The 24,085-nt window shown below is 41.8% G+C and overlaps 1 protein-coding gene across 1 annotated transcript in view; it reads left to right on the top strand.

Moving 5' to 3' along the window:
* The window catches only part of Sergef (secretion regulating guanine nucleotide exchange factor), a 210,239-nt gene that overhangs the window by 20,871 nt on the left and 165,283 nt on the right, over positions 1-24,085 (top strand). The window contains exons 7-8 of the mRNA XM_090348044.1: positions 1,817-1,879; positions 5,788-5,946. Coding sequence (XP_090204170.1) covers positions 1,817-1,879; positions 5,788-5,946 — 222 coding nt within the window. The remainder of the gene's footprint in view (positions 1-1,816; positions 1,880-5,787; positions 5,947-24,085) is intronic.

Raw genomic sequence — 24,085 nt, forward strand, 5'->3', positions numbered from 1 at the left:
ACTTCATATACATTGATACCTTTTGTCGTGTCTTGGTCCTCGTTTTCCTCCCTTCCCTATCCGACTTCAAATAACCAAATAAGCATATATACAATATATCAATAACAAGATAAAATACTGTAATAATATGAGATAACCAAGGGACAGCAAAAGAGATGAGAGATAACATAGTACATTAAGGACAACAATCACTCATTATATAGATTTTGTTTCTATATCCTGGAGGTCTTTCATTTAACGTCATTCTATATAGCCTCATGTATCTAGGTTTTGTTCTATTGTAAATCTCTGCTAGGAGAGCCCAAGGTTTCTACTGATTATGACAAATGAGGGAAACCATTGAGCCTATGTTCCTTTAGTCTGGCTTACTTCACTTAATATGATTTTTTCTAAGTCTTTCCATTTCCTTACAAATGGAGCGATGTCGTTCTTTCTGACAGCAGCATAGAATTCCATTGTGTACAAATACCACATCTTGTTGATCCACTCATCAACTGAGGGGCATCAGGGTTGGTTCCATATCTTTGCTATGGTAAATATGCTGCAGTAAACATCCTTGTGCTAGTGGATTTAGTATGTCCTTGTTTCTGGATGATTGGGTAAATGCCAAGTAGTGGAATTGCTGGGTCATAGGGGAGCTCTATGTTTAGTCTTTTGAGGAACTGCCATCCTGCTTTCCATAGTGGTTGAAGGAGTTTGCACTCCCACCAACAGTGTAGTAGTGATCCCTCCTGGCCATATCCCCGCCAGCATCTGTTGTTATTAGTTTTCTTGATCCTGGCCATTCTAACTGGAGTGAGGTGGAATCTTAAAGAGTTGTTTTGATTTGCATTTCTTTTATGGCCAGAGATGTTGAGCATTTCTTCATGTGTCTATAGGCCATTCTTATTTCTTCTTCAGAGAAGACTCTCTTTAAGTCTTTGGCCCATCTTTTAATGGGATGGTTGTTTCTTTGGAGATTAGTTTGGAGTGGTTCCGTTTTTTGAGCTGTTGATATATTTTAGATAGGAGGCCTTTGTCTGTTGTATGGTTAGTGAAGATCTTCTCCCACTCTGTAGGCTTTCTAGCTAATTTGCTAGCTATGTCCTTTGCCATACAGAAGCTCTGCAGTTTAATGCAGTCCCACTTATCCAGACTTTCTCTGATTTGTTGTGTTTCTTGGTCCTTATTGAGAAAGTTTCTACCTGTGCCAAGGAGACCTAGTGTATCTCCTATTCCTTCTTGTGAAGTTTTCAGTGTATCTGCTTTTATCTCCAGGTCTTTGATCCATGTGGAGTTAATCCTGGTGCAGGGTGACAAAGAAGGATCCAACTTTAGTTTTCTGCAGGTGCTTAACCAGTTCTGCTAGCACCATTTGTTGAAGAGGCTGTCTTTGTTTCATTCTATTTTTTTTTGGCTCCCTTATCAAAGATTAGGGGGCCATAGGTCTGTGGTTTAATATCTGGGTCCTCAGTTCTATTCCATTGGTCTTCAGGCCTGTTTTTAACACCGGATTTTTTTTGTTGCCAGTTTTTTTTTTCCCTAGTTGACTAGCTGTAGCGTTTGTCCCTTTTTTAAAAAAAATCTGTTTCGTCCCTCTCTTCTGTGATAGTGAGGAATGTGGTTGCTTTATTTTCAGTGTATTTACTTATTTGTCCAAACCCTAGTTTATTTTTGTCTCCTGCCTGCCAGCCATCTTGGCCAGTATTGCTAACTCACAGTCACATGCCCTGAAAGAGAACGTCTCCCCTCACCCAGGCCCAGATGTTCCTCTCTGCCCAGTTGTTCTATTATAAAAGTAAGTAAAATGAAACATTGTTTTTGTTTTTCTTTGTAGATCTAGAGAATTCTAAAGCAACATGTGTTCTTGCTGGCTCAGACCATTCGGCTTCATTAACAGGTAGGCATGTCTTTCACAGTTGACTATGCCTTTCAGAGTCTGAGTGTGACTGCCTATTAAGGTATAGTTGGATTGTCATAGACTGTGAAGCCAGAATTCTGGCACCACCACTGGTATGATCTTAAGCAAATTACCTTACCTTTCTAAGACTATCCTTGGCAGCATGCATTCTTGCATAGTATTTACAGTGTGGTTAAACTGAGCTGCTGTTGCTGTTTTCAGGGCATTAAAGCCATAGCCTGTTAAATGCTTTACAGATTCTGAACTACAGGTAATTCATTGTTTAATAAGTGCAAAACTTCCAACTTGATTTAGGTAGATTTATGTTTGTTAGAAGTGTTGAGTTGTTGTGATGCCAGCTTTAAGCAACTATTGGCTCTTGATCCCACATGTATTTGTACATAGCAAGTGGGTGAGAAGTGCTGTTTAGCACATAGCCAGAGCGGGAAGGAGGGCATTTTTATTTGAGGATAAGAGTAGACCCAAACCCAAATTCCCGTGTTCTAATTAACCTGAAATGGTTGGAGACTGGTGTTATATAAACCTAGAAATTGTCTACTAGACTGCTAATGTCTTTGTGTGTGTGTGTGTGTGTGTGTGTGTGTGTGTGTGTGTGTGTGTGTGTGTGTGTGTGCGCGCGCGCACGCATGCGTATGTGTGCGCACACGTGCACACACGTGAATGCCGGTACTGGGATTTGAATTCAGGGCCTTAAACTTGTTTATTTGCTTATTTGGTCAGTGTTCTACCATTTGAACCATGTCTATCCTGGCTAATTTGGAGGTAGTCTCATTTCTGCTTTTGGGCTAGCTTTGAACTAAGATCCTCTGGATTTCAGCCCCCTTGGTACCTAGGATTATGGGCATGAGCCATCAACACCTAGCTCATGTCAATGTCTTACAAAATCTTTTTGTGATTAGATATATGATATTCATCACTTAAAATGTCCATTTTGTCATTTTTAGTATATTCACAAAGTGAATTGGTTTTTGATCATTTGAAAGTGTGTTAAAATTTGTCAAGATTAATAGCCCTCTTTTCTCATCTAGTTCAGGCTGTTAACACATTGGATTTTGCTCAGTGCTCTTTAGACCTTTCCTCTGGAGTCCTTGCAGATTATGTAACTATTTGGCATTGCAGCAGAATTTAATTTTACCTGCTGATGTAACAGTGTAGTGATCCTCATGTGGAAGACAGTTTGTCTTTCAGAAAGATGGCTTGGACATCAAGGCAGACACAGGCTTCAGCATTGGTGCATACCTAGCTCCCCAGTGCATTTAAGGGCTTGGTACTTTACTGGGGGAGGGGGGAGTTCTTTGTCTCCTTTATGGGATGCTCATACCTTATATATCAGTGAATTCCAGGAGGGTTGTACACCAAATTCATTCCATGGAACTTCAGAATATCTGCTGTAGGGTGGCCTGAGTGAAAAAAAAAAGCTTCCCTGGTTTATACTAGCTTTAGAGTTGAGGAAACAGAGGCCCAGCATATGAAGTAATATGCTCGGTAATAAATAGTGATAGATTAGCAGGTGGTACCTGAACTGATCATGCTTGAATCCTTTTCTGATGTCATTGTGTGTGTGTGTGTGTGTGTGTGTGTGTGTGTGTGTGTGTGTGTGTGTTCCAGTACTGGGGCTTGAACTCAGGGTCTTGTGCCTTTGCTTAGCTTTTTGGCTCAAGGCTGTTACTCTACTATTTGAGCCACTCCTCTACTTCTGGCTTTTTAGTGGTTAATTGGAGATAAAAGTTTCTCAGACTTAAATGCCTAGGCTGGCTTTGCACTGGGATCCTCAGATCTCAGCCTTCTCAGCAGCTGGGATTATGGTGTGAACCCAGTGCCTGGGTCTGATGCCTTAAAAAAAATATTGCCATCATAAAGGTGATACAGAGGGGCCTAGTGGTAGAGTGCTTGCCTAATATGCAGAAAGACCCAGGTTCGATTCCTTGGTACCACATACATAGAAAAAAGCCAGAAGTGGTGCTGTGGCTCAAGTGGTAGAGCTCTAGCCTTGAGAAAACCCGAGGACAGTACTCAGGCCCTGAGCCCGAGCCCAGGACTGGCAAAAAAAAAAAAAAAGGTGATACACAGAGGGGTTGCAGTTATGTAAGTCTGGTACATTTCTTTTTGTTCAGTGTTGCTCCTTCCTTTGCTCTTTCCACTCACAAGTTGTGTAGTTTATTTTCAATATAGTGTCCAGTGAGTATCACTGCAACATTTGTTCATCCTTGGTCCCTCCATTTCCCTTACCATCCCAATACAGATAAACATTTCCTATGTCTAATGACTTTTTTTTTTAATTTTAATTTTTTTTTTGTGGGTTGTGGGACTTGATCTCTGGGCCTGGGCACTGTCCCTGATCTCTTCAGCTCAAGGCTACTGCCCTACCCTTGAGCCACAGCCCCACTTCTCATTTTTCTAGTGATTAATTGGAGATAAGAGTCTCACGGTCTTTAGTGCCTGTGCTGGCTTTGTACCATGATCATCAGATCTCAGCCTCCTGAGTAGCTAGAATTACAGGTATGAGCTGCCACACCAGCTCTAATGACCTTTAATAATACTGTTTGGTTTTTGATCAGTTTGTGTGAGTATAGCAGATTTCCTTAGGGCATGCAATAATATAAAGTTTTATTGGAAAGTCACAAAATGCAGTAGAAACAGAAGACCTGGCTTCTGGTCCCATGTTGGGCTACAGATCTTTATTAGTATGTCATCTTAGGTCACTTAACATCTTTCAGCCTTGATTAATGTATCATTTAGGATAGTGTCATCAGACAGCAATAAAATGTGAGTCATAGTTCAAAAAGTAAAATCAGGCAAAATTAATTTTAATAATTTATTTTACTTAAAATATCCAAAGTATTATTTCACCATATAATCAATAGGAAAATCCCTAGTGAGTTACACATTTCTTTTGAACCTAATGTTTATAATCCATTGTATATTTTTCATACATTTTATAACATACCTCAGCTTGTACTGTGTACATTTCAAGTGTTCATTAGCTACGTGTGCCTAGTGTCTTTGATTAGTATATTATAGTCTTAGAATGTTAGGGCTGGGAAAGCTTATAGAGAAATTCTGAGGAGTTAGAAACAGATATCCTACAAGTTAAATTGTAGCTTTGGCTTCATTTTCTTTGGCTTTCATCTAACATCTTGAATACCAATTTAGACAGGCTCTCTGGTTTGCCACTGTCATTCACCAGTTGCTTCTGTTACTAATGTCATCAGGCATATTGTCTGCCCTTCTACACCAACTGCCCTCCCTTCCAGTATTCAGCTGGCAAATCTGAGGCTTAGAGAGGAAGTGATTTGTCCAAGGTCAATAGCTAGTTAGCACATCCAGGAATAGAAGCCAGAGTCACTTGACTCTGATTTTGCTTTTTTTTTTTTTTTTTAAATTTCCCCTCTATTAAATCACAATGTCAACCATCTCTGCTTTTATCACAGGATTATTGTGATGCTGCAGTAAGCTAAAGTACTACACAGATGTGATGAATATGCTCTGTTAGGGCATCCAGGAAAAGAATCCTACATTTAAAAAGCTTACACTTAAATAGTGTTTCTGTTACTTCAAAAGACTAAAACATTTTCTTCTTACAAAAGATAATGTAAGTGTGTATTAAAATGTGCAAAATAGGAAATGATATTTCATATAGGGTGAATATTGAATGAGTAAAAAAATCACATATTTTTATTTAAACTCCTGAGCCTATATATGGAATTAAACTTTTGTATTATGTTTGACTCCTCTAAACCTTGTAGTATGTGTGTGTGTGTGTGTATATGTGTATGTGTGTGTTTGTGTGTGTGTGTATGTGTATGAAATTTGGTTTTTCAGATATATGTTGTGTTCTATCATTTGGGGTCAAATGTTTCTTCATCTCGTGTTCTTTTCTGTTTAAGATGCAGGAGAGCTGTACGTTTGGGGAAGTAACAAGCATGGGCAACTGGCTACCCAGGCTGCTTTCCTTCCTCTACCTCAGAAAATAGACGCACATTGGTTTCAGAATGAAAAGGTCACTGCCGTCTGGAGTGGGTGGACACACCTGGTTGCTCAGACAGGTGAGCGAGTAGCAGAAAATTTGGGCTTGGTAAGAGTAATTTGGGATTCATGATTTCTATTGTCAAAAAGAGTTAAGGACTTGATGAGGATCTCTGGCTTACAGATTGGCACCAATGAATGCAAGGCTGCAAGGCTGGATTAGGTTGATTCCTTTTTTTTTTTTTTGCCAGTTCTGGGGCTTGAACTCAGGGCCTGAGCAATGTCCTTGCTTGGACTTTCTCAAGGTTAGAGTTCTATCATTTGAGCCACAGCACCACTTCCAGCTTATTTTTTTTTTTTTCCCCTCTCTCTATATGTGTGTGGTACTAAGGAATCAAATTTGGGTCTTCGTGCATGCTAGGTAAGCACTCTAGGCCAAACTCCTGGCCCAGTTGACTCCTTTGAATTCTAAGACATCCTGAGGTTTTGAGAAAGAAACTATTGCAGCAAATATGTTCAGGTTGTGGGGGGAATCCTTGTCTTGTCATAGCTGAAGAGATGACTTTCTATACGAGCCTAAACTAAAAGCATTAAGAAGCTTGTGAAGCTAAAGATAAATACTTCAGATTGAATCATAGCTGGCATGATGTTCTGACTTAAACTTTTATTGACCCCTCAGAAATTATGTACATTAATTCAGACATCTATTCCCTCACATGCTAGCACATCAAGCCATATAGGTCTTGGCATCTTCATTTTCACTTTATCTACTTCTCATCTTTCTTTCCTGGCCTTGTTCTTGGGTTTTTGGAATTTCATGGTCTCTCTTCATCTCTTCTGCAAAGTAACATAGAGTTCCTCGGACAGACAATTTGCAATTTTTAATGTCTATTATTGTGTCAAGGCTTTCTGAACTTCAGGGGTTCTCAGGGATCTTCTGGCCTGCTCTTGTTTTGCATTCTAGCCTGCAATCCTCAGATCTCAGCTTCCTGAGGAGTTAGGATTATAGGCCTGAGCCACTCATGCCTGGCTCTATAATGCTTTTAAATGGTCTTAAAAAATTATGATCATTTTGAGCTGGGCATCTGTAATCCTAGCTGCTCAAGAGGCTAAGACATGGAGGATCATGGTCCAAACCCAGTTCAGGTGGAAAATTCCTGGTGACTTTGCCTCCAGATAACCAGCAAAATGTCTTATTGGAGGTGTGGCTCAAGTGGTGGAACACCAGCCATGTGTACAAAAGCCAGATGAGAGTGTTAGTCCCTGAGTTTGAGTTTTGGTCCTGGCACATGCACAAAGAAGTGTTTTGGAAAAGAAGTCTGTGTAACAAAGTTATATAATACCACAGGGGGAAAAAAAAAAAACAAAGGTATATAATAAAATTTCCATATTATCATTTTAGAAGATGCTCTATAAAACTGTACTTTTCATTTAGAAAAAAAGTCTTTTTTTTTTTTTTTTTTTTTTTTTGCCAGTCCTGGGCTTGAGCTCAGGGCCTGAGCACTGTCCTTGGACTTTCTCAAGGCTAGAGCTCTACCACTTGAGCCTCAGCACCACTTCTGGCTTTTTTCTATGTATGTGGTACTGAGGAATCGAGCCCAGGTCTTTGTGCATGCTAGGCAAGCACTCTACCACTAGGCCAAACTCCCGGCCCAAAAGTAAGTCTTTTTTTTGGGGGGGGGGGTTTACAAAAACCCTTTTATAAAGCCATTTTTAAACAAAACAAAAATGTTTACAAAATAAAAAAAATGATACAAAAAAAGAATAACTTGCTCCATGTCCCCAAAAGAGGGAGGAAAAAATAAAGGGACAATGTCAACATGCTCAACTATAATGGGTTCTTTTTCTTTTAATACAAAATACAAGCAAAGAATACACATACTTAAAACAAAGCTCAGGAGCAGACACATAGTCCTAGAAACCTTTCAATAAAAGCAAAGCAGGAATTTGTTTTGTTTATGCAGATACATACAGACTGGGATATGTAAAAATTAATTATCACAAAAAATCATCACACAAATTCTACCAATTCATGTTGTATCTATAATTCACGAACATGGTTAACAAAATCATGTTCACTTCAACCCCTTCCAAAAGTAAGTCTTTTTCAATGAGAATTGGTCTGCTTAAATATTCTTTTTTTAGGAAAGAAGCTTTCTTAAAGTTTATGAGCAGAATAGCTGTTTGTGTGATTGTTAGTCTCTTTTTCCCCCCATATTTAAAAAAATATTGTTATCAGGGTAGCAACTATATTAATCTTGTCTTCACTACCTCGCAGGGAATATACTTATGTGTCTCTATTACACTAGTTCTAGTTAGGAGAGCGTAAATGTACTCTAGTACAGGTAAGGTAGGGTTGACAGCTAGGATTTCAGTACTCTCTTCTGGGACACACTGTTTCATTAGCAGGAAAAGCCTTCAGTTTGTCAATCTGAATCCAGTAGTTCAACACATACACACAAAGAACAACAAACAACTAATGTGTATTGGGTACCTGCTAAGCGATGTTGTAAATCTTAGAGAAGCAGAGGAGACATGGGCCATGCCTTCTCTCTAGAATGTATAAACTGGGCTTCAGTCTAAGAATATAAGGATGGAAGATTTTCAATCCATCCATCTGTCATCCATCTGTTCATCCATTTCACAAATGCACTGTGCCTGTACTAGACTCACATCTTGCTCTTATGGGGTCCTTTAGGCCAGGGAGGCCTGTAATCAAATTTCAGCACCTTCCAGTATAATATGTACAACAACAGAGCTAAGTACAAAGTGCAAAAGCAGCAGAAAAACTGGCAGTTGTCTGAGTAGTTAGTTAACAGGTGGGCGTTTCGTGGTTAGTCAGTCTTCAAAGATTGGCAGCGCAGTAAAATACACTTACTACCAAATGGTAGTGAGTTTGGTTGAATCTGTCTATAAACCCTTTAACTAGTTATGTAGCTGACTAATGAAAGACATAGAGATGTGGCTTTTTTGAAGCATTGTAACGGATGCTGACTGCTACGTCTGGGCCAGTAGCCCAGCCCTCAGGGTGGGAGGTTGGAACCTATATCACTGACACTCGCTGAGTCACTCCAGCTGCTGTGGAGCTCAGCTTTAGATTTCCACCTCCTCTCACAAGAGCATGATTTTGTGGAAATGTTTCAGCTGTTTAATTAACTTGTTAATTCAGTTCACTTGTTTATGTATAGTGCCGCGTTCCCCTTTCTCTTAAGTCCAGAATGGTTAAAGGCTGGGATATTTGAGAATCCTCATTGTTGTACTGAATTTTGGGTAAATGAAAGTCTCCTGCTATTTGATTCATCAATTTTGTGTTCTTTCTGGCAGCGGTGGAAGCCCTTGCCCTGGCCTGATGTCATTGATAGAAACACCCAGGGCTTCCATTTAATCAGACTCAGCTGCTCACATTAATGGGAACATGATTTCCTCACAGGGTCAGAAGCAGCTCATTAGTGGAACAAGGAGGGATTTGACTCATTGTTTTCACAAGCTGTAGTGGTATTCCCTGAGACACACTGGCAGGCTACAAACAGCACATAGCTGTCTAGCTATGGACTCAAGTAATTTGTGACCCTAAGGCTAGTGACTATATATGTGGCCAGAAAGATGGGCTGTGATAGGATGAGAGAGAAGGAGAACACTTGGGTTTTGTGTCCCCTTTATGTCACTTTCTCAAACAGAGGTCATTTTGTCTCCAGCTATTTGCAATAGCTGGTGAAGTTTGTGATTGTCACAGTGGGGGAGAAGGTTATTATTGGCAGCTAGTAGATAGAGGCCTGGATTGGTAATAAATATCCTACTGTGCCCCCCACTTGTAACTACAAGGACCCAGTCCAAATGTGAGCAGTGTCAAGGTTGAGAAATACTGCCTAGGACTGTTCCCCCAGTGGAAGATGCTCAGCTATGGCAGTTTATCGGTATAACGTCCAAGATAGTCTGCATAGGAATCTGGATGTGCTGTCTGCCCTCTCCTCTCAGGAGTCTGGTGTCTGCCTGCAGGATTTGCAATGGAAAAATACTTTTTTTCTCTGTTAGTCAGAGGCCCTTGGAAAGAGTCCAGGAGAACCTGTTCTAATCTGGGAGAGTTGGCAAGGGTACCTGTGTCTCAGGCTGGTGGAGCTGCATTCTAGAAACCTTTCCCAATCTGCTTAATGTCCCTGATCATTGTTCTTAGGAATTTCATAGGACTCTGGGGTGACTTTATCTAGGCTTAATGACCTGTGGCAGTCTTATCTGAGATTCATGATTTCCTGACTGGAAGTGCTTCTTGGGAGAACTGGATGGCAGATCTGGGTGCTTCCTTGTTTGTTTGGTGACCTTGATGGAGTCACTTTACCTTTCCAGTTTCCTCTTCTGATAAGTAAAGTATTAATAGGCTCATGCCTATAATCCTAGTTACTCAGGAGGCTGAGATCTAAGGATTATGGTTTGAAGCCATCCTGGGTTTCAAAGTAGGAAACTTTACAACTAACCACAAAAAAGATATAAGCTGTGGCTCAAATGGTAGAGCGCTAGCCTTGAGCAAAAAAGCTAAGGGACAGCAAGCCCTGAGTCCAAGCCCTAGTATGAGCACAAAAACAAAACAGAATCTTATGTGTTCTACGTAGGGTTGCTGTGAGAACCTAATGAATGAATGTATATGTGAAAGATATTAAAATATGGATATAGTGATGTCTGCCTGTGATTTGGGGTATTTAAGTGCATTCAGATGTCAGTAGTGTTTTTAGAAAGACTTGTGTATCAACAGGGCCTATGTCAAGCCTGACACACAATAGCTTCACCTTGAGTTCATGAGGTGGTCAGTGATATGATACTACTCAGTATTCAGCTCTGACAAACTAGGTTTTCTCAAGTGTTTCGCTCCTATGCAGTAGGCAAGTGGCTTTTTTCAGGTTATCAATACTTTTGAAGGTGTCTGTGGCTTTGTAAGTAATTTTTCCTGTTCAACTTGCTTGATTTTTTTTTTTTTTTTATCAATCATGGGGCTTGGGCTCTGGGCCTGGGTCCTGCCCCTGAGCTCTTCAGCTCAAGGTTACCACCCTACCCCTTGAGCTACAGTGCCACAGTGCCACTTTGGGTTTTCTAATGGTTAATTGGAGATAAGAGTCTTATGGTCTTTAGGGTCTTTAGTGCCTAGGTTGACTTTGAACCTGGATCCTCAGATTTCAGCCTCCTGAGTAGCGAGGATTACAGGTGTGAGCCACCATGCCCAGCTTTGCTTGATCTTTTATGGTACTCATCTTTATCTATAATTATTTATTTTTATTTTTTTTGCCAGTCCTGGGGACCGTACTTAGGGCCTGAGCACTGTCCTTGGTCTTTCTCAAGGCTAGCACTCTGTCACTTGAGCCACAGCACCACTTCTGGCTTATTTTTTTCTATGCATGTGGTACCGAGGAATTGAACCCAGGTCTTCATGCATGCTAGGCAAGCACTCTACCACTAGGCCAAACTCCCAGCCCCAGGATCTGTAATTATATACATGTTTGTATTCTTGTTTAAGTTCAGGCTGTAAATTTCAGGAGTGCCACATCTGTTTTGTTCAGGGCTGCATTCCTAGCACCTGACACAGGCCTGGTACACAGTAGATGATTAGTAGCTAATTGCTGAATGAAGATGTAAATGGCCAGCAAGAGAGAAACATGGGCTTTAAGGCCAGATAGATGAAGGCTAATCACAGTGCTGTCAGCTTACATATAGTGTGGCTGCGGGCACTTCTACCTCACACTATACTCACTGTTACCAGCCTTCCTGTCCTCTCAGTATTTTTCTCATAACATCATAAACAGGTGTGTGTGTGTGTACACCCCATGTATATCAAACCTGGGTCTTTGTGCATGCTTGGCAAGCACTCTACCACTAGGTCAAACTCCCAGCCCAGTCATGTTTACTTTTGCTCATCAGTGTATCCTCAGTTCTTAGCAAAGTATTTGGCATTTGTGAGGTAAGTACTTAGTACATGTTAGACAAATGAATAAACCTAACTTCTCTGAGCATAGTTCCTCAGGAAAGGTAGTAATGATTGCTGCTTTTATGGTATGAGGATTGAGATATGTAACTAGTATAGGACTCAGGACACATCCATTTCATCTGCCCTTTTGGAAGCTTTGGAGCTCCTTGGGTGTGTACACTCTGCTTTGTCTCTTTTCAGCAGAGCCCTCTAGGACTGGCTATTAATGCCTCTGGATAGGTAACAGGTTGCTTCAGGACTATCCCAAATAGAACAGAAAAGGTCAGTGCCTATAAATGCTAAAAGCTGATTTGTAACTATTAGAATTTCAAGGGGAATGTTTTTTGTAAGATCCAAATGCTCTGTGGCTTGGTCAAACTCCAGAATCCGGTTGCTTTCCAGATGCTGGAAGCTTTCTCTGAAACCATGTGGTCTTGTGGTCTCACAGATGATGTGGATTGAAAAAGAAAAGCCAAATACAGAAACCAAATGTCTTTGATATTCTGTACTTTTCTTCAGTGTCACCTAGGGAACTCCTAGAGACTCGGAGATAAACCATATATCAGCATCCTTCTTACTAAAACCAATAAGAGAGAGAAAGAGAAAAAAAAAACCATGACTTTATGGTAGCATTTAAGTCAGAAAACTTATTATGCTTTCCCCTTCCCACTGTCCACCCAAGTCTTGGAAATATCCTTTTGATTAAGAATTATTCTTATTCTCTAATTTCTCAGGAGAAGGGACCCACACTATCCATGTGGCTAGGACCTCTGTCATTTCTTTGAATCACAGATAAACAACTATTTTATTGTGTTTGATCCAAGCTCAACCATTGATTCACACTAAACTGAGTCCATAATTTTTCCTACTGCTGAATTTTTTTTGTCTTAGGTCCAAGATCTTTCCAGATAGTGTATATTACTCCTTCTTGGGGACCAAATATCATGAAATCTCAACTGAGATCAGGGAGATTCTGACCTCATGAGCTCTATTTAAAGCAGATGCTTTGGAATTCATGATGCTTGTGCTTTGGAATTCATGATGCTTGTGCTTTAGAACTTCGAAAATCTGATGGTTGAAAGTCAGACTGAACCCAAAGACTATTTTTTTCCCATATATTTTTTATTCTAATTAACAGAAGGGTTACATTATATTCACCAGATAGAAGGTGCATTACTTCACATACACTGGTACGCTTTCTCATGTCTTGGTCCCCATTTCCCCCCCCCCCCCGCCTCTCATCTTGTTTTCCCCCCTTCCCTATCCTATTCAAATAACCAAATAAACATGTATACAATATATTAGATAACAAGGTGAAATACTATAACAATATGAGATAACCAAGGGATAGCAAAAGAGATGAGAGAACATAGTACATTTAAAATGGACACCTTTGCTTATTATTAAAGTGATTAGTTTTTGTTCTAGAATCTCTAGAATGTCAGTAATGCGAGGGAATTCAGAGGTAATCTGGTGTGACTTCATTTTGGAGATGGGGAAACTGAGGGCTCAGGAAGGGAGGCCTAGAGTATGAGCGAAAAAGCTAAGACTAGGACTCATCTCATGATTTTTAGTCTAGTGCTTTTCTTGTCTTGTCAGATTCTTTCCACAGGTAACAGGGAATGTGAGTGAGGGAAATCAGTTAAGCCCAGGCACTTTGACCAGGGATGGTAGTTCCTATACATGGGAAATTTGTTCCAAGAAAACTCTGCTTCTTTACTTAAAAAGTGCAGCCATAGGTGCCCTCTGACTATGTGTGCAGAGTAGAAAATGAGAGAAAGCACCCAGGGGAAGCGGTTGGGGGCTGTTCTGTGATTCAGAGCAGCTGCTGGTCTGTTTATGAGGCAGCAGTCATAACTGCACAGGCCACCTTTATCCCCTGAAATACTTTCACATCCATTTTCCCATATGATGTTGGCAAGATGAATGTTGTCCTTACTTTATAAATGTGTCCCTAATTTGTTTGTTGCATTGTCCTGCTTCATGTGATGGGCAAAGCTTAAATCTGAACTCAGTCTTTTCATTTCCAAGCCTGCTACTCTTAATTCCAAAGTGATATCTATCGCAGAATGTTTTAATTCAGTAACTCAGCTTATTTAGTTTTTCAAAGGCATGTTTCCCCCCTACTTTTTACCAGTGATACTGCTTCTTTCTATAAGAGAGGAAATTCTTAGTTATCTTGGCGCCTTCAGAAGGCATTTATGCAATACTTGCCTGTATGTACAGAGCAGTATGCTATGAGATACTGGGGATATAAAATTCAAAGCTACCTGCAGGATGCTTGTGGTTGGATGAACAAATAAAATATTTATAGAAGGATAAAAAGAATGTGGCAGGGGGCCAGAGGAATGGCTGTGATGGTGAGGACTCTAGGGTTTCAGGAGAGGGAGAGGTCAGCTTGGGCAGGAATGGTCAAGGAAGGGCGTGAAATTGTGGTTGGACTTTGGGAAGGTCATATTTTAATGGGTGGCGAATTGGAGAGTTGTTTCTTCCACATTCTCTTTGTCCTCTGGAAAGACACTAGACTCTTCTGGCTCCCTCTTCCATCTGGCCTGTCGTATGTTGTAGACATAATGATCTTTATAGGCTATTCTAGCTCAGAAATCCTAGCCTACAAAAAACAAAACTGGCTTAAGTAAATAACCATGGAGGTGTTCAAAGATTAAGTACAATGCCATTCACTACAGCTTGATTTATAATGGCAAAGATATATTATTTAAAGAATAAATTATGCTACATCCACATGTATTATTATTATTATTATTATTATTATTATTATTATTTTGTGATGATACTGGAGTTTGGGCTCAGGGTTTTTTGCTTTCTCTTGGCTCATTTGCTTAAAGCTGGTGCTCTACCACTTGATCTACAACTATCCTGACAGTTTTTTTGCTGGTTAATTAGAGATAAGAATTTCATGGACTTTTCTGCTTGGACTGGCTTTGAACTAGAATCGTCATTTCTCTGTTTCCTGAGTAGCAGGTGTGAGCCACCAGCACCCAACTCCATGCATCAGAATATTATATAGTCATTAAAGAAAAAAATGACAGAAATATACTCAAAGCATAATGAAACACTAAATTACAGTACATCACTAAAGTTTTATTTTTTATTTTTAAGAAGAATGCTTACACAGGAAAAAAACCGGAAAGAAATGTATCAGAATATTACCTCTGGTGGGATTATGAGTAAATTTTCTGTGCTGAATATGTAATTTGCAATCTGGTTATACCCCTTACAGTGTTATTTTAAAGGTAATGACTAAAATGGCTTACTGTTCTGCCCAGGGGACTGCCCCCCTCACCACTCATTCCTGTGTGGATGTCCTTCATAAGTCTCTCCCTGGGCCTTGGTTGAGAGGGCACACAGAAAAGAGGCAAGAGAGGGTAGCAGGAGGCAGGAAAGCAGGCATCTATTTTTAGCTCAGTCATGAGTCAGCTTGATGACCTTGGGCAGATCCCTTTTGAGCATCTTTGAGCCTTGGTTTCCTCATCTTACAAGGTGAGTTGGAGGTCACAAAAGATATTGTGAGCTCCAAGTATTATTTGCCCCTAACTATGGAGGATTTCTTTTTTCTTATGGAACCAGCCAGGAGGCATCATTGATTTCTGAAGCCTGGCTGTTTGCTCTCTCTCTTGCATATCTGCAGTTGTGGCACCAATGAGTGCAGGCAGATTTCTCTTGTTCAGAGTTGAGGGTGGGATCAATGGGAGCTTAGTGGTGGTGTTGAGAGGGTGCAGTGACAGGATTAAACCACTAGAGAGAAGCATTGTTTGATTACGCTTCCTTTTCCTGTCTGTCTATTTGATCTGTTTGCAGATGAAGAATAGCTTTGATTTGTCCCCTGGGTTCAGATTCTAGCATTTTAGAACTAAAAGGAAGTTGAAAACTATCCATCCAAACTTAAATGCATTTGTATGTGAGATCATAGAGGCAAGTGTAAGCAAGTGATTACTTAACGGTATTTATTATTTTTTTTCAGGGTGTAGAAAATGGCCATAGATTCTCAAGGGTGTGAATAGTTGAGTCCACAGAGAGTGGACTATAAGGGATCTAGCTTACACACATTTCCTAGCCAGGTCCTCAGAGTTCTAGAACTAGAGAAGAAATTGCTGTGTCTGGTGGTGGCGGGGTGTGTATGAAGGGAGAGTTTGTACCAACACACTGTGTTGCTCCAGTGTGTCTTCTCCACTGTCCACATTCTTTCTAGTTGAAGAATCAGTGTGTGCTGGCTTGGAGGCTCATTATGAAGACCTTGCAGGGTAAGTGCTGACCTCCAAGGCTGGGGAGCATCAGTTTGTAATTTCTAGTGAATTTGCAAGTAGTGCTTAGCCCGTTTGTGTGCCATACCTTAGCATCTATTGAGGTTTGCTAGGGATCCAGACAGTTTGATTTCCACCCTCCAAAGGATGTGTTTACTGGGATGACCTTATTTTTTTTATTTACAACTGCCATCAGCTCTAAGCATTGTAGTAAAGTGGAAATGGGCATTGGCCTGGGAGCCAGACAGCTGTGCAACCTTGGGCAAACCACTGGGAAGAGAGGTCAGTCTCCCATCTGCAATTGTGTCATCTTTGCCAGAGAGATGAAGTTTCTGGCATTATTTTCGGCTTTTGCATTCGGCAATGAATCCCCATTGATTTGTGGTCTGGAAAAGTGCAAGATTTGTCCACCTGAAGCAAAAGCAAAATTCATCCTTTCAAGTTAGGTGCATTGGACAAATGAGGCAGTGCCTGGAGGGCCACCAGATGGTAGCAGTGGGCAAGCAGACAGGCTTATGGGATGAGGTGGTAGGGCTAGCATTCAGAGTTAGAATTAGCAAGGTCATTGCAGAAAAGGACCTTAATACCCAATAGTCTTGGCTTGGGAGAAGAACTGAGATTGTTCTGGTTTCTAATTGGCTGCCCCATGGTAGAGCTGGAGGACAGGCCTGGGCTTGAGCCAGTGATTTCTTTGAGGGTCTGATCCTTACGATTTCCTTTTTCTCATCCATGGCAAAGGTGACACCATTATCTTTTTTTTTTTCCCCCCTCCCTTTTGCTCTGGCTAGTCTCTTCCAGTTCACTGGGCAAGGCCTTATATCAGACTTTCTCATGGATGCAATTAGGATTCATGTTGCAGTCCCCATGTCCAACAGATGGCCAGAGACATGCTGCAGAAAGCCATCAGTTAACATGATTGGTTGAATAAACACAGAAATGTTTTCTAATTCCACAGCAGGTCACATTGGGGACAGAGAACCTGGGTTTACCCAGTACTTTCTATGAACCAGGTGCTGTGCTTGTATTCCTACTTAGAAATTTATCATATCCCCAAAAGATGGAGTTCATTTCCCATGAATCCAGCTAAAGTCTGCGGTTCAGAGAGACATAGTAGCTTATGTAAAAGAATACTGTTAGTTACGAAGCTAACAACTGTGCTCTTGTGTGTGTGAGAGAATGTGTTGAACTCAGAGCCTCACACTTGCTCTATCACTGAGTCATGCCTCCAGCCCTTTTTTTCTGAACTGGTTATTTCCGAGATAGGATTTCCTTTTTTTTTTTTTTTTTTGCTTTGGCACATGCCTGAACTGTGTTTTTATTTTAAGCATCCCACTATAGCCGAGATGACAGTTGTGTAACACTGAGACTAGCTATTAGTTGAGACAGGGTCCTATAAACATTTTCCCCAGGCTGGTCTTGAACCTGGTTTTTCTGATCTTAGCCTTCTGAATAGCCAGGAGTATAGATATGAGCCACTAAGTCTGGCTTCCCTGCCAGATGTACTCATTTCATCATGCTGCTTCCCCTCAACACATCCTCAACGTGGTATGTAGCCAGTGACTATCTCAGTCAGTTTGGATTGCTGTAACCAAATTCCAGAGACTAGGTGGCTTGGAAATAGGAGAAATTTATTTCTAACAGCCAGGAATCGAAAAAACCCTAACTTAAGCACTGTCAAATTTTGAGTCTGGTGAGGAGGGTCTGTGTCCTGGTTCATTGAAAGCCATGTTCTTCTCTTCTACATGGCAGTAAGGGCAAGGGGATTCTTGGAGGTCCCTTTGATACGGGCACTCATTCTGTTCATGAAGGTTCCACTCTCATGACCTAATTTCCATCCAAAGGCCCCTAATCTTTATTTTGTCATCTTAGGGGTAAGAATTCCAATAAGTGAGTTTTGGGAGGATATAAACGTTTGATTTTTTTTTTTAAAACAGATTCCTATGTTTTTAGGGTAGGAAGGAACAAATCTTGTGGGAGAGTTGTGGTGGTGGGCTGCTGGGGAAAAGAGGTATGTGTGCCATGGGGCAACCAGCCGTGCTTTGAGATGGCTAGATGGTTCTGGAAAGGGCAGAGGGCTTAGTTTCCATTCAAGAGTTCCTCCTCTTTCCTGGTGGAGATTGATTTGTTCCAGGCGCTTTCTAAAAGTGAGCAGTAAGTGGCCAGACGGTCATTTTGCCATCTTTTTTAGGTTCTTGACACATGACACCATGCTTGCCCTTTCTCAGGGGACCTTGCCTGTCCTGCGGGAGTGCTCAATAACTGTTGTGACAGCCAGTTCCTTAAAGTACTCTTAGTGTGTGCCAAGAGGAAAGTGGCCCATTTTGAGGAATCAGTTTTATTTCTTTTCTTTTTTTTTCAATCTGAGATTGACTTTGTAACATTAGGAGAAAGCTTGATGTGGCCAAGTGTCCTGAAGAGTGAGGTTCAAGTTCTAAGTTTCATTTGTTGGCATCCTTAGAAAGACATTTGAATTCTCTTCGACTGAATGTTCTTTTTTTTTTGTTGTTGTTGTTGGTAAACTGAGGATCATCCTTAAATTTCTATCTCACAGGAGCATAGTATATCATTAATTCTCTTGTAGTTTCTTCTTTCATTTCTTTTCACTTGTCAAACATATAGTTGCTGCATGAACAAGGTCAGCAGAGAGCATTGTAGGCAAAAGATCCTGAAAACCAAGCTATAGACTAAAAGGCGCCTGTTATAGTTTGCTTGATCTGGGCCAGAGGAGGTGAGAAGGGACTGGAGACTTTCAGCCATAATGGGCATGGATCCTTGTAAGCATTGAGGGAGATGCTAACTGTTCTGTGGCGGTGGGGGGATGTGGGATATCATAAATAATGAAAAACCCTGGCTCAGAGTGGCTTTTGCTGCCCTCCTATTGTAGGCTCATGCCTGCTTTTGACTGAGACTGAGTCCTTTCCTCCAAGGGTTGAGGTGGCTTAGTATCTGTGAAATGGGTAGGATGTGAGTCACCTGGCTCATTGATCTTCTTCTGGTCACTTAGAAAGCATCATGTTACCTTTCATCTGGAAGCATTTCTCAAAGGCCTAAAAATGAGCAGCTTTAGGGCTTCTTCCTGCAGCTCCCTGAGGAGGCAGAAGCGTGTAAAGAAAGGATTACTCATTTATCAAGGCCACACTGTGTGCCAGGCATTTTGCCAGGGTTTTACAAACATCATCTATCTATTTAATCCATACAGACACTTTCCTAAGTAAGGCTTACTCCCATTTTACATATGAGGAACTGAAGACAGGGTAAACGATGTTGGCTCACTCTACCCAGTAACTTAGCATCCCTTTGTTCAGTGTGAGGAGAGTCAACATCATCTTGTCAGCTGAGAGGGTGGTGAGTCAAACAAGATTGTGAATGTGAAAGCACTTCATAAACTGGTGAGTTCTGGGCTCATAGACAAGGTCCTTAGTAGTTTTGCATCTCGGCCAAAATTATTATTATTATTATTAACATTTTACTAGTGCAGGGCTTGAACTCAGGGCTTCACTCTTGCTCAGCTTTCTTCCTCATGGCTGCTGATCTATAACTTGAGACATGCCTCCAGCTCAGATTTTTTTTTGCCAGTTCTGGGGCTTGAACTCAGGGCCTAAGCACTGTCCTTGGGCTTTCTCAAGGCTAGAGTTCTACCACTTGAGCCATAGCACCACTTCCAGCTTTTTTCTATACATGTGGTACTGAGGAATCAAACCCAGGTCTTTGTGCCTGCTAGGTAAGCACTCTACCACCAGGCCAATCTCCCGGCCCTCAGCCCAGATTTTTGATGGATAATTGGAGATAGAGGCTAGGGAACTTTGCTTCTGGGCCTACCTTTGAACTATGATCCATCAGGCCTCAGCTTCTGAAGTAGCTGATATTATAGGCATGAGACACTGATTCCTGGCCCAACCAAATTCTTATTTGGATCTTGCTTGGGCTTCTTCTGTCTGGGTTTATAGAAGGCTTTGACCATTATTTTCTTCTCTGTGTCCTTTTCCTCCAGTTAGTGGCTCAACTCATTGGTCTTTTTAAGCACCCGAGAGAGGGTGTTAATTATTATTATTATTATCATCATTATTATTATTGGTGGTATTAGGGTTTGAACGTAGCCTTATGCAAGTGCTCTGCCATTTGTGCTATTACCCTAGTCCTATTTGCTTTTAGTTCTTTTTCAGATAAAGGTCTCATGCTTTTTGTCCAGGACAGCCTCAACTCATAGTTTCTTAACGTGTGGTTCCTTCAGAACTGATGTGACCTTGATGCCCTACTTGTTTGTTGAGATGAGGTCTCCATGGCACTTTGCCCAGTTTGGTGTTGAACTGTGTTCTCTGAGTAGCTGGGATTATAACTGGGAATCTTGGGCTGGGAGTTTGGCCTAGTGGTAGAGTGCTTGCCTAGCATACATGAAGACCCGGTTCGATTCCTTGGTATCACATACATAGAAAAAGCCGTAAGTGATGTTGTGGCTCAAATGCTAGAGTTCTTTCCTTGAGAAAGCCCAAGGACAGCGCTCAGATCCTGAGCTCAAGCCCAGGACTTATAAAAACAAAAACAAAAACTGGGAATCTCTGCAACTGGCCTGGTACTATTTATATTTTTAGAAACGTGATTCTGTTATATAAAATTAAAGGAAAGTAAGGTTTCCTTTTGCCATATTGGTGAAAGTAACAAGTCCCCGAATTTTAATGCCATCGGTACCATCCCAGTCTTATTTGAAATTTGAGAAAGAGCCTCAGAGCTATTGGAGAGCAGAGACAGGATTTGGACCCAGGAGCCCCTTGTCTAGAACCTCTCTGTCACCTCACATGGTTGCTTTAAAGAGAAAGAGAAAGCCTTACAGAGCCTCTTATTCTTTGTGGAGGAAGAATCCAGTTTAATAAATTTCATTATCCTAGTCCCTTTATGTAACAGAGCTGTTTGCAGGACCTGGCAGATGGTCCATAGTAACAGTGCTTTGCTGATTGGGTTGGAGCTGAGCCGATGAAATGAAAACTCCTGAGTAGCAGATGCCTCTCTTGATCCCTGGCCATGGAGAAGTCAGTCTCTTCCAGGAAGACATTGTAGCATTGGTGCTCACTGTCTCTGGGGACTAAAGGTGAACACTAAGGATTGTGAAAGTGATGCACAGATGAGTTACAGTTAGGTAAGTCAGGTACAGAGTATGTTTCTTTTGGGATAATTTCACCCTTTCCCTTGCTCTCCTAGGTTTTCCCTCCCAATCACACCCACAAATTGTATAGTTCATTTTTTTTTTTTTGTCGGTTGTAGGGCTTGAGCTCTGGGCCTGGGAGCTGTCCCTTTGCTCATCGGCTCAAGGCTAGTGCTCTACCACTTTGAGCTACAGTGCCACTAATGTATAGTTCATTTTCAACATTGTTTCCAATGAATACTACTGTTGCCTTTGTTACCCTTTGTTTGTTTGTCCCCTTTATTTCTGTGCCTCTGAGGGAGGAGTCTTAAACTGTGTTTGGTTTTAAACATTATTGAATTTATATATATATTTGGTGCTGGTCTTGATGCTTGAACTCAGGGTTTGGGTGCTGACCCTGAGCTTTTGTGCTTAAAGTTGGCACCCTACCACTTGAGCTAAAAGTCTGTTTCCAGCTTTCTGGTAGTTAATTGGAGCTTAGAGTCTCCTAGACTTTCCTGCCCAGGCTGGCTTTGAACCATGATCCTCAGATCTCAGCCTCTTGAGTAGCTAGGATTTCAAACATGAGCTATTGGCATGAGGCTGTTTGGTTTTTACACAAGTCACAGGAGTGGTTTGGAGGCTTAGATAGAGGGGGCTGCTAGTAATGATGCTTTTCCTGGGGCTTGAATGATAAATATGAAAAAGGAGCAGAGCAGGATCAAGATTAGCAGATGTGGAGCGGGGAGAGGCTATTTCATCACAACCTCCTCTCCCTTACCAGGAGCCAACCATCGTCATGCCAGTCTCTGCCTCTCCCCAACTTTTTTGAGATTACTGGGACTCTAAATCTTCTGATTATCTTCCCTTTTCTGGTTGGTCCTTCCATAATCAGTTTCCATAATTCTTTTAGTGATATCTGTTACTGCCCTAGCTATGCAGCTGTGAGCCATGAGGACACAGAAGCCTCATCGTCTGTAGAACCTCCTACCCGCCAGTTCTCTCCTTCAGGGTCTTCAGTATGGACAGGTAGAACCCCCTGTTAGGATCCTAATGGGTCTTTCATTCCCACCATTCTTGAACATGGCTTATTTTCCCAGGGACAGTGGTAGAAAAACTTGAGAGTCACCATCTGAAATAATGTCCAAGAGATTCTCTTTGGTTGATCTTAAAATCCCAGGGTAAGTGCCTTCGTCTCCATGTTCTTGCCAAAGAATGGGAACAACCTCTGTTTTCCTCATCTAAAGATCTTATTCTTCTCATTTACTGAAAGCCAATTTCCTTCTGGGAGCTGAGGATGCAAATCTTGGGGGATCTCTTGGGTTTTCAAAGGCAAAACCCTGGCTTTTCACATAACCACTTCCTACATGCTGGGTGGGCCGGCTAACTTTACAAGCAGGCACTGCCCAGTCTGTGTTCTGTTCCTGCCTTGCTTCCATTGGGCCTCAGTGTGGTCTACACTGGGCACTGTATGCTAGGAGTAGGTGCTGTGATTTTTACCAGAGAGATACCAGTGACAGCTTTCTGCAGGCCCCTGTGTGCTTGGGAAACCAAGCCTCTCCTTCACTGTGCTGTCACCCTAGTTGCTCCTCTTTCCAGCCCCAACTTTCAGCTGTGAGTCATCCTCATCAGCCAACAGCTGGAGGCAGTGCTTGGCCCTCCCTTTCTCCCTTCCTCTCTCTCCTTCCTCCCCCTCTCTCCTCTCTCACTCTTTTACAATGATTTCACAGAGCTGAAATTTTTCATTGCTAATAGGGGGAAAAAAAATCCCTGGAGGTGATATCCAGTGCTAGGGGTGGCAGATCTAGGTAAAAAGGGACTGGAGAACCAGGAGATAGGACTGGATGTCTGGATATCTCTTTTTTTTTTTCCCCTCAGGGACTGGCAAGCCTTTAGGGCCGGGGCACTATCCTTGGGCTTTCTCAAAGCTAGCAACTCTACCACTTGAGCCACAGCACCACTTCTGGCTTTTTCTGTATATGTGATACTAAGGGATCAAACCCAGGGCTTCATGCATGCTAGGTAACTACTCTGCTACTAAGCCGCCTTCCCCGACCTAGGTGTTTCCGTTCCTTAGCCCCAAGTCGTCCAAGAAACCATCCCTAGGACATAGGGATGAAGGGCAGCGTGGACCTCACCTTTCTGCTTTTCCCCTCTTAGGAACCCAGGAAGCCCCCGGGGGAACCGGGAATTGGGCAAGGTTGGTGACAGAGGCAGTTTGGAGAGGTCACCAGATACTTTTCCAAGACACGGTGCACAGCCTATGCTATATAAGTCAGGGGCTGATTTCTTTCCTCCTCCTCTTCCTCCTCCTCCTGCTCCTCCTCCTCCTGCTGCTGCTGCTCCTCCTCCTCCTCCTCCTCCTCCTCCTCCTCCTCCTCCTCCTCCTCCTCTTTTGTCTGTCTGTCTGTCTGTCTGTCTGTCTGTCTGTCTGTCTGTCGTGGGGCTTGAACTCTGGGCCTGGACACTATCCTTGAGCTCTTCAGCTCAAAGCTATTGCCCAATCCCTTGAGCCACCGTGCCACTTCCAGTTTTCTGGTGGTTAATTGGAGATAAGAGTCTCATGGACTTTAGTGCCCCAACTGGCTTTGAACCATGATCCGCAGAACTCAGCCCCTTGAGTAGCTAGGATTACAGGTGTGAGCTACTGTTCCCATTTAGCCTGGTTTCTTGTATTAGTTTTCCTTCTTGTTCATTAGTTGAAGTAAACAAGTTATGTATTTATTTTTTCTGGTATGCCTGGGTCAGAATCTCTCCAAGGTCAGTTTGTCAGGCTCTGACAGTTGGTCAGGCTGAATAGGAAGAACTTGGAACCTTGCTACCATAATCCTTTTGAGATGCCAACACCCCTAGCTCTTTCTACAGATGACTTGTTCTGTTTACTGTGCCCAGAA

Source organism: Megascapheus bottae, chromosome 16, assembly GCF_031878675.1.
Source record: "Megascapheus bottae isolate mThoBot1 chromosome 16, mThoBot2.hap1, whole genome shotgun sequence".
In the NCBI taxonomy this organism is placed as follows: domain Eukaryota; kingdom Metazoa; phylum Chordata; class Mammalia; order Rodentia; family Geomyidae; genus Megascapheus; species Megascapheus bottae.